This window comes from Durio zibethinus, unplaced genomic scaffold (assembly GCF_047325235.1).
Source record: "Durio zibethinus cultivar Kanyao isolate XHJ-2024 unplaced genomic scaffold, ASM4732523v1 HiC_scaffold_148, whole genome shotgun sequence".
In the NCBI taxonomy this organism is placed as follows: Eukaryota; Viridiplantae; Streptophyta; class Magnoliopsida; order Malvales; family Malvaceae; genus Durio; species Durio zibethinus.
In genome coordinates, this window is record NW_028322771.1 from 35,001 (window position 1) to 46,736 (window position 11,736).

At 30.9% G+C, this 11,736-nt stretch overlaps 1 protein-coding gene across 1 annotated transcript; it reads left to right on the forward strand.

The window, feature by feature from the left end:
• The first annotated feature begins 5,732 nt into the window (after positions 1 to 5,732).
• Positions 5,733 to 10,381, forward strand: LOC149509565 (NAD(P)H-quinone oxidoreductase subunit H, chloroplastic). The gene is made up of 2 exons (XM_089757696.1): positions 5,733 to 7,884; positions 9,005 to 10,381. The coding sequence occupies exon 1, from the start codon at positions 6,149 to 6,151 to the stop codon at positions 7,328 to 7,330; it is 1,182 nt and encodes a 393-aa protein (XP_089613822.1). The 5' UTR covers positions 5,733 to 6,148; the 3' UTR covers positions 7,331 to 7,884; positions 9,005 to 10,381.
• The last annotated feature ends 1,355 nt before the right edge of the window (positions 10,382 to 11,736 follow it).

Consider the following 11,736-nt stretch of genomic DNA (forward strand, 5'->3'; position numbering starts at 1 on the left):
TCTAAAAAATGAAATGTCACAATATTTTTTTTATACATGTCGAAGTGATGGAAAAGAAAAAATCTCTTTTACATATCCACCTAGTTTAGCAGCTTTTGGAGAAATGGTACAAAAACAAATAGATTTTTTCACACCAGAAGAATTGTTTTCTGACGAATCGTATACTGATTGGAGTTTTATCAATGAACTAAAAAGAATAAATTTAAGTAAGGAGTTTATAAAGAGAGTCGAATATTTAGATAAGGAATATTTATATAAGGAATCTTTTGATCTGGGCGGGCATACTTGAAAAAAGGACTCGATTTTCTAATTATGAAACTAATGAAGAAACTAATAATGAAACTAATAATGAAACTAATAATGAAACTAATAATGAAGAAACTACTACTGAAACTAATAATGAAACTAATAATGAAACTAATAATGAAACTAATAATGAAACTAATAATGAAACTAAAAGAAATAATGAAATTAAAAGAAATAATGAAACTAATAATGAAACTAATAATGAAACTAATAATGAAACTAAAAGAAATAATGAAACTAAAAGAAATAATGAAACTAAAAGAAATAATGAAACTAATAATGAAACTAATAATGAAACTAATAATGAAACTAAAATAAAATACTTGCCTAAAATATATGATCCTTTCTTGCAGGGACCCTACCGCGGAAGAATCAAAAAATTGTTTTCACCTTTAAGTGAAAAAACAAACACGGATCCGTTTTGGATAAATAAGATTCATGTTATACTTCTTGCTACTGATTATTACGAATTTGAACAGACAATAGATACACTCAAATCATTATCAACAGAAAAAGAACTTTCTTTATTGACAGAAACAGAAGATGAACAGACAATAGATACACTCAAATCATTATCAACAGAAAAAGAACTTTCTTTATTGACAGAAACAGAAGATGAACAGACAATAGATACACTCAAATCATTATCAACAGAAAAAGAACTTTCTTTATTGACAGAAACAGAAGATGAACAGACAATAGATACACTCAAATCATTATCAACAGAAAAAGAACTTTCTTTATTGACAGAAACAGAAGATGAACAGACAATAGATACACTCAAATCATTATCAACAGAAAAAGAACTTTCTTTATTGACAGAAACAGAAGATGAACAGACAATAGATACACTCAAATCATTATCAACAGAAAAAGAACTTTCTTTATTGACAGAAACAGAAGATGAACAGGGAAATATCGATTCCGAGGATCGAGTCAAAATTTTGAAATTTTTATGCAATATAGTTATAACTAATCCCGACAATCAAACAATTATAAAAAAATCTAATGGAATAAAAGAAATAAGTAATGGAATAAAAGAAATAAGTAAAGAAGTTCCTCGATGGTCATACAAACTACTCGACATTTTCGAACAACACCATAGAGGAGGCGAGGAACACATGATAACAGATTATGCAATTCGTTCAAGAATCTTCCGGTACGCAATAGTTTTTTCTAAGGAGGAGTTAAAGGATGATTTTTTTCTACCAAACGATATAGAAAACGACCTATCTTTGATGGAATATTCGCCAGAACCGAATTTTCGTCGAGACATAATAAAAGGTGCCGTGCGTGCCCAAAGACGTAAAATAATTAATGGGGAACTGTTTCAATCAAATGTGCATTCCCCACTTTTTTTTGACAGAGTAGACAGCCTCTTCTTCAGAGTGTTCAGATCTTTGTATTCTGATATTTCTTGGCTGATAAAACTAATATCTCGAAATTGGATATGGAAAAACAAAGAATCACAAATTTCTGATTATACAGAAAATGAGGAGGACATAAGAGAAGAAGACGAAGAGATAAGAGAAAGCATAGAAAAGATACAAGAAAGAGACAAAGAGGAAGAAAAAAGAAGAGAAAGCATAGAAGAGATACAAAAAGGAGACAAAAAAGAGAAAGAAAAAAGAAGACAAGAGTCAGAGGCAGATGACTTCCTGCTGGACGCGCAGAATTTTGGGATATCGTCTTTTTTGGTCAAGGACCAAGGGGCATCATGTTAATAGCCCAATCGATTTTTAGAAAATATATTCTATTACCTTCATTGATAATAGCTAAAAACATTGTCCGTATATTATTATTTCAAATTCCTGAGTGGTCCACGGATTTCAAGGGTTGGAAGCGAGAAATACATGTTAAATGCACTTATAATGGTCTTCAATTCTCCACAAAAGACTTTCCAAAAAATTGGTTATCAGAAGGTATCCAGATCAAGATCCTATATCCTTTTCGCCTGAAACCTTGGCGCGGATCTAAACTGAAACCCTCTCATAAAGATCCAATGAAAAAAAAGCATAAAGATCCAATGAAAAAAAAGCATAAAGATCCAATGAAAAAAAAGAAAGTTAAAAAGAATGATTTTTGCTTTTTAACAGCTTGTGGACTGGAAAGTGACTTACCTTGCGGTCCTCCTCGAAGACGGCCTTCGTTTTTTCAGCCTATTTTTAACGAACTAGAAAAAAAAAGTGAAAAATGGAAAATTTTTAAAAAAGGAAAAAAATTGTTTCGAAAAGTCTCAGGAGAAACAAAAATTCCATTTGTAAAGGGAATAATAAAAAAACTTTCAAAAAGAAATCCAGTTTTGGAGTTGAGAGAAGAATTGGGCGAAACTAAAAAAGATTTGGGCGAAACTAAAAAAGATTCGATAATCAGTAATAAGATGATTGACGAATCATCCCTTCAAATTCAATCTATGGAGCGGACAAATTATTCATTAACAGAAAAAAAGATAAAAGATCTGACTGAGAGAACAAACACAATCAAAAATCAAATAGAAAAAATTATAAAAGACAAGAAATTAGAATCATCAAAAAAATTTTGGAAAATATTAAAAAGAAGAAATATTCGATTAATCCGTAAATTCTATTTATTTATAAAACTTTTTATTCAAAAGATATACATAGATATTTTTCTATATATCATTAAATATATCATTAATATTCCAAGACCCAATCCACAACTTTTTCTTGAATCAACAAAAAAAATGATTGATAAATTCATTTACAATAATGAAGCAAATCAAGAAAGAATTAATAAACCAAATAAAAATACAATTCATTTTATTTCAACTATAAAAAATATAAAAAACTCACTTTCGAATATTAGAAATCAAAATGCAAAAGCTTTTTGTGACTTATCCTCCCTCTCACAAGCATATGTATTTTACAAATTATCACAAACCCAAGTTATTAAATTCAAACCTATCCTTCAATATCACGGAACATCTCTTTTTCTTAAAAATGAAATAAAAGATTATTTTGAAGAACAAGGAATATCTCATTCCCAATTAAAACATCATTATGGGTTAAGACAAAAAATCTCTGGAATAAAGGAATGGAAAAACTGGTTAAGGAGTCATTATCAATACGATTATCAATACGATTTAGTTCAGAGTATATGGCTTAGATTAGTACCAGAACAATGGCGAAATAGAGTCAATCAACACTATATGGCTCAAAATAAAGATTTAACAAAATGGGATTCAGATGAAAAAGAAAGATTAATACATTACGAAAAAAAAAATGATTTTCAAGCGAATTCATTACTGAATCAAGAATATAAACTGAATCAAGAACAAAAACGGAATCAAGAACAAAAATATAAAAAAGATAATTTTAAAAAACACTATAGATATAATTTATTATCATATATATTTATTATATATCAAGATATGAGGGACTCATATAATCTTATGGATCACCATTACAAGTAAATAAGAGGGAAGAGATTCCTTATAATTACAACATGGATAAACGAAAATTTTTTGATATATTGGGGGATATTCCTATCCATAATTATCTAACGGGGGAAAACGGGGAAAACGGGGAAATTTTCGCATAGAAAATTTTTTAATTGGAGAATTCTTAATTTTTGTCTTAGAAATAAGACCGATATTGAGTCCTGGGTCGATACCAGTACCAAGAGTAAGAAGACCAGTACCAAGAGTAAGAAAACCAGTACCAAGAGTAAGAAAAATATTAAGACTGTGATTAATAATTTTAATAATTATCAAATATCGAATCTGGAACTTTGGTTCTTCCCAGAATTTGTGCTACTATATAATGCATATAAGGTTGAACCATGGATCATACCAATAAAACTACTTCTTTTCAATTTTAATTTTAATGGAAAAAAAGAGGATCTTGTATCAGATGCAAAAAAAAAAAGAAAATTTAGATCCGTTCTCTCAAATCAAGAAAAAGATGTTGAAGAAGATTATGGTAAATCATCCAATCAAGAAAAAGGTAAATCATCCAATCAAGAAAAAGGTAAATCATACAATCAAGAAAAAGATGTTGAAGAAGATTATGGTAAATCATCCAATCAAGAAAAAGGTAAATCATCCAATCAAGAAAAAGGTAAATCATACAATCAAGAAAAAGATGTTGAAGAAGATTATGGTAAATCATACAATGAAGAAAAAGGTAAATCATACAATCAAGAAAAAGATGTTGAAGAAGATTATGGTAAATCATACAATGAAGAAAAAGGTAAATCATACAATCAAGAAAAAGATGTTGAAGAAGATTATGGTAAATCATCCAATCAAGAAAAAGGTAAATCATACAATCAAGAAAAAGATGTTGAAGAAGATTATGGTAAATCATCCAATCAAGAAAAAGGTAAATCATACAATCAAGAAAAAGGTAAATCATCCAATCAAGAAAAAGGTAAATCATCCAATCAAGAAAAAGGTAAATCAGATCAAGAAAAAGGTAAATCAGACAATCAAGAAAAAGATGTTGAAGAAGATTCTGGTAAATCAAAAAAACATAGAAAGGAAGACGAGAGCAAGAGAGAAGCTCGTTTATTCCTACAAAAGTATTTGTATTTTCAATTCGGATGGGATGCTGATTCTTTCGATGAAAAAATAATCAAAAATATCAAAGCATATTCTTTCATTCTTGGCCTGATAAATATGAATGAAACTTTTCTATACTCTGTTAGAAGAGGAGGAACGAATCTGGATATTTTGATGGATTCGGCGGATAAGTTACTTTTAACTTATCAATACCTACTCAAAAAAGGAGTATTGATTATCGAACCAATTCGCCGGTATGTAGAAATTGATGGACAATTTATTCTATATCAAACTATAAGTATTTCATTGGTTCATAAAAATAAACATGAAATTAATCAAAGACGCAAAAAAAAAAAAAGACGCAAAAAAAAAAACTATATTGAAAAAAATAATTTTGATGAATCCATTGCAAGACATCAAAAAATGACTGAAAATAAAGACAAAAATCATTATGATTTGTTTATTCCTGAAAATATTTTATCCCCTAACCACCGGAGAGAATTGCGAATTCGAATTTCTTTCAATTCAAGGGATAAAAATGGTATGCATAGAAATCCAGTATTTTTAAATAATGTAAAAAACTGTGGTCAAGTTTTGAATAAAAACAAACATCTTGATAGTGATAAAAAGAAACTAATTAAATTAAAGTTCTTTCTTTGGCCCAATTATCGATTAGAAGATTTAGCTTGTATGAATCGCTATTGGTTTAATAGTAATAATGGCAGTCGTTTCAGTATGGTAAGGATACATATGTATCCGCGTTTGAAAATTCGTCAATGGTACATTTTTCCATATATTATGATTGAAAACCGGATTGATTAATTTTATTTGAAAAAATTATAAAGTTCATAACGAACTTAAAATCATTGTGCATATTAAAATGAATGGTATTATTATTATTACTGATCAGTAAAATTCACATTCAAAAAAAGGGGGAGAGAAATTTTTGTTTTATGGTAAAAAATTCATTCATCTCAGTTATTTTTCAAGAAAAAAAAGAAGAAAACAAGGGGTCCGTTGAATTTCAAATAGTCAGTTTCACCAATAAGATACGAAGACTTACTTCACATTTGGAATTGCACAAAAAAGACTATTTATCTCAGAGAGGTCTACGTAAAATTCTAGGAAAACGTCAACGGCTTCTGTCTTATTTATCAAAGAAAAATAACATACGTTATAAAGAATTAATTAGTGAGTTGGATATTCGGGAATCAAAAAATCGTTAATTTGATTGAATTAGTCGATTTATTATATTTTTCATTTTGATGTACTTCTTTTCGTTTTCAACAATTCATGTAAGAATGAATCGAGGAAAAACTTATGAATCTATCAGCTACAGAAAAAGACCTTATGATAGTCAATATGGGACCTCACCACCCATCAATGCACGGTGTTCTTCGTCTCATCGTTACTCTAGATGGTGAAGATGTTGTTGACTGTGAACCAATATTAGGTTATTTACACAGAGGAATGGAAAAAATTGCGGAAAACCGAACAATTATACAATATTTGCCTTATGTAACACGTTGGGATTATTTAGCCACTATGTTCACGGAAGCAATAACCGTAAATGGACCAGAACAATTGGGCAATATTCAAGTCCCTAAAAGAGCCAGCTATATCAGAGTAATTATGTTGGAGTTGAGTCGTATAGCTTCTCATCTATTATGGCTTGGACCTTTTATGGCCGATATTGGTGCACAGACCCCCTTTTTCTATATTTTCAGAGAAAGAGAATTAGTATATGATCTATTCGAAGCTGCCACCGGTATGAGAATGATGCATAATTATTTTCGTATCGGAGGAGTAGCGGCCGATCTACCCTATGGCTGGATAGATAAATGTTTGGATTTCTGTGATTATTTTTTAACAGGAATTGTTGAATATCAAAAACTTATTACGCGAAATCCTATTTTTTTAGAACGAGTTGAAGGGGTAGGGGTTATTGGTGGAGAAGAAGCAATAAATTGGGGTCTATCCGGCCCAATGCTACGAGCCTCTGGAATCAAATGGGATCTTCGTAAAGTTGATCATTATGAGTGTTACGACGAATTTGATTGGGAAATCCAGTGGCAAAAAGAAGGAGATTCATTAGCTCGTTATTTAGTCCGAATCAGTGAAATGACGGAATCCATAAAAATAATTCAACAGGCCCTGGAAGGAATTCCGGGGGGTCCCTATGAGAATTTAGAAATCCGATGTTTTGATCGAGAAAGGGATCCAGAATGGAATGATTTTGAATATCGATTCATTAGTAAAAAACCTTCTCCTACATTTGAATTACCGAGACAAGAACTTTATGCGAGAATGGAAGCCCCAAAGGGAGAATTAGGAATTTTTCTGATAGGAGATCAAAGTGGTTTTCCTTGGAGATGGAAAATTCGCCCGCCGGGTTTTATCAATTTGCAAATTCTTCCTCAGTTAGTTAAAAGAATGAAATTGGCTGATATTATGACGATACTAGGTAGCATAGATATCATTATGGGAGAAGTTGATCGTTGAAATGATAATTTATACAACAGAAGTAGAAGATATCAATTCCTTTTACAGATTGGAATCCTTAAAAGAGGTCTATGGGATCATATGGATGTTTGTCCCTATTTTGACTCTTGTATTGGGAATCACAATAGGTGTACTAGTAATTGTATGGTTAGAAAGAGAAATATCTGCAGGAATACAACAACGTATTGGGCCTGAATACGCCGGCCCTTTGGGAATTCTTCAAGCTCTAGCAGATGGAACAAAACTGCTTTTCAAAGAGAATATTCTTCCATCTAGAGGAAATACTCGTTTATTCCGTATTGGACCGTCTATAGCAGTCATATCCATTTTACTAAGTTTTTCAGTAATTCCTTTTAGCTCTCGCCTTATTTTAGCCGATCTCAATATCGGTATTTTTTTATGGATTGCCATTTCAAGTATTGCTCCTGTTGGACTTCTTATGTCAGGATACGGATCAAATAATAAATATTCCTTTTTAGGTGGTCTGCGAGCTGCTGCTCAATCGATTAGTTATGAAATACCATTAACTCTATGTGTTTTATCAATATCTCTACGTGCGATTCGTTGAAATATAAACTTTTCTTTTCCCTATTCCTTTCGTTCTATAAAATAAGCTGAATGGATTGAATAGATATCTTCGTTATTTTATTATCCTTCAGGTTGATAAACTAAATTAGATAGTTATATATGAGTGAAAGAAAGCAGCTTATAAATTCGCAGTAAATTAAACAAAAAAAAATTTAATCTCATTTCCTATGTACAAGAGTTAAGTGGAAGAAAACATAAGTGGAAGAAGTCTTTACCCCAAGACGGGTTGATTAGTCAATCTAGCTTGAAGCGGGCTCAAAAGATCAACCGTATAGAGTTTTGGCTATCCTTTGTATAGATTCCCATACATGTATTGCCAAACCAAACGGGGGATTGAACAAAAAAATGAGTGGATGGTTAGGAACACCAAAATACACAAAGGATTAGTAATGGAGATTATGTAAATTATATAAAAAGGATATTTCTGGATAACATAAAAAGAATACTAATTGGGGCTTTAAATTAGTAGAAATGAGTAGGCAGTACTACCCACGATTCCGGTCCAGAGTATGCTCCTATCCACCGATTAAAGTAATGACTATCAGGAACGAAATAATCCTTTACTATTTTTTAGTTTAAGCCCCCATTCGTAATTTTCTCAGATCAGAAAGAAGAATAGGAACGAAAAAGAAAGAATAAAAAATAAATATTTTTTTTTTTTTTATTCTTTCTTTCATATATATAGAGAGATATAATCTGTGTCATGATTTATGAGCTAATGTAATATTTAATTTTTTTCGTAATCGAAAACAATGGGTTGAAATATCTATTGATATTTCTACAAGAAGTATTTTATTGAAGGCTTAAGTTATTACTCAACAAATAAAAATTGAAATTAGTAACGGGCGAGATCAATTCAGAAGCACTTTTTTTATTCTTCATAATATAGCAGACAGAATTCCATTGGTATAATTTTGGACCTTCCAATCCATTTTTTCTCTATCTATTCTACAACCATACGAAGAGAAATAATACTGATTCGGTCCTTAAATTTATTTGTGACCCACGAGGAGCCGTATGAGTTGAAAACCTCATGTACGGTTTTGGACTAGCGATGGGAACAGTGATGTTATCATCGACTATAATTATCTAACAGCTCAAGTACAGTTGATATAGTTGAGGCGCAATCAAAATATGGGGTTTGGGGATGGAATTTGTGGCGTCAGCCAATAGGGTTTATCGTTTTTCTAATTTCTTCTCTAGCAGAATGTGAGAGATTACCTTTTGATTTACCAGAAGCCGAGGAAGAATTAGTAGCAGGGTATCAAACCGAATATTCGGGTATCAAATTTGGTTTATTTTATGTTGCTTCCTATCTAAATCTATTACTTTCTTCCTTATTTGTAACAGTTCTTTACTTGGGGGGTTGGAATATTTCCATTCCGTACGTATTCGTCCCTGAGCTATTTGAAATAAATAAAATGAATGGAATCTTTGGAACGACAATTGGTATCTTTATTACATTAGCTAAAACTTATTTGTTTTTGTTTATTTCTATCGCAACAAGATGGACTTTACCTAGGTTAAGAATGGACCAATTATTAAATCTTGGATGGAAATTTCTTTTACCCATTTCTCTCGGTAATCTATTATTAACAACTTCTTTCCAACTTCTTTCACTGTAAAGAAAAAAAGAATACGAGATTCATGACTTGGTTCAAACAAGAGAAAGAAACAAACATAAAATTATTCATAGATATTCACGATATGTTCCCTATGGTAACTGGGTTCATGAATTATGGCCACCAAACAGTCCGAGCAGCAAGGTACATTGGTCAAGGTTTCATGATTACCTTATCCCACGCAAATCGTTTACCTGTAACTATTCAATACCCTTATGAAAAATTAATCGCATCAGAGCGTTTCCGTGGGCGAATCCATTTTGAATTTGATAAATGCATTGCTTGTGAAGTATGTGTTCGTGTATGCCCTATAGATCTGCCTGTTGTTGATTGGAAATTTGAAACGGATATTAGAAAAAAACGATTGCTTAATTACAGTATTGATTTCGGAATTTGTATATTTTGTGGTAACTGCGTTGAGTATTGTCCAACAAATTGTTTATCAATGACTGAAGAATATGAACTTTCTACTTACGACCGTCACGAATTGAATTATAATCAAATTGCTTTGGGCCGTTTACCAATGTCAGTAATTGACGATTATACAATTCGAACAATTTTGAATTCGCCTCAAAGAAAAACTGAGTAAGTAAACCTCCTATTCTATTAAAGAGAAATTTCCAATTCTTTTAAGGTTCCGTTTTGGTTTAAGTTAAAAGAATATTTGGTTTGACTTAAAAGAATGAGGCCTTTACTCTTTGTTTGGTCAATAAATAAAAATTCAATTACAAATTAACTGGTTGATAAGAATTTCGAATTCATTTTTCTTGAAAATCTATTAATATATTCGTAATTATTTCGAAATATATAGTTTCAAAAAACAAAATACCCTTTCGAACCGAACAAAAAAAAAGAATTAAAAACGAAACAATAATTGTACTTAGATCAATTCACACCTAATAGATTAGGATTTTATTCAATTAGGAACGTATCATAAAAAAAAAATTCCTGGTCGGGTCAATAAGATCATGAAAAGCATTTCGATTTATTTATCTCTTATTTTACATATAATGGATTTGCCTGGACCAATACACGATTTTCTTTTAGTTTTTCTGGGATCGGGTCTTATATTAGGGGGCCTGGGAGTGGTATTACTTACCAATCCAATTTTTTCTGCCTTTTCATTGGGATTGGTTCTTGTTTGTATATCCTTATTCTATATTCTCTCAAATTCTCATTTTGTAGCTGCTGCCCAGCTTCTTATTTATGTGGGAGCCATAAATGTTTTAATCCTATTTGCTGTGATGTTCATGAATGGTTCAGAATATTATAAAAATTTTAATCTGTGGACCATTGGGAATGGCCTTACTTCGTTGATTTGTACAAGTATTCTTGTTTCGCTAATTACTACTATATTAGATACATCATGGTACGGGATTATTTGGACTACAAGATCAAACCAAATTATAGAACAAGATTTGATAAGTAATAGTCAACAAATTGGAATTCATTTAGCAACAGATTTTTTTCTTCCATTTGAATTCATTTCACTAATTCTTTTAGTTGCTTTGATAGGTGCAATTGCTGTGGCTCGTCAGTAATAAATCTTTCTAACTAGGAATAGCAAGCAATCCAAATTAAACTTTTTTCTGTCTTATCGCATCTATTTTCCTTGAATTCTTGTTCGTGTATAAAATATAAAATAGAAATTCGTTTATTCGAGATATTTCCAATATATTCTTTTTGTTATATTCTATTCTAGTCAATCAAATCCGTTGAATTATTGTTCATATTAAAATGAATCGAAATTGATAAGGAGTTGGTCAATGATGCTCGAACATATACTTGTTTTGAGTGCCTATTTATTTTCTATCGGTATTTATGGATTGATCACGAGTCGAAATATGGTTCGGGCCCTTATGTGTCTTGAACTTATACTGAATGCGGTTAATATAAATTTTGTAACATTTTCTGATTTTTTTGATAGTCGGCAATTAAAAGGAAATATTTTATCAATTTTTGTTATAGCTATTGCAGCCGCTGAAGCAGCTATTGGATCAGCTATTGTTTCCTCAATTTATCGTAACAGAAAATCAACGCGTATCAATCAATCAACTTTGTTGAATAAGTAATATTAATAATATTAAATTATAAGATTCACCAATTTGAATTAGCATGTCCAATATGTTGGAATCTACATCATGTTTTCGAAAACGTAAGAAATCAAAGTATCTTGGTCCTTTCTTATGAGTTGAT

Bases quoted from the DNA above. Each gene is read 5' to 3' on its own strand.
- LOC149509565 (XM_089757696.1), top strand. From the start codon at position 6,149: ATGAATCTATCAGCTACAGAAAAAGACCTTATGATAGTCAATATGGGA.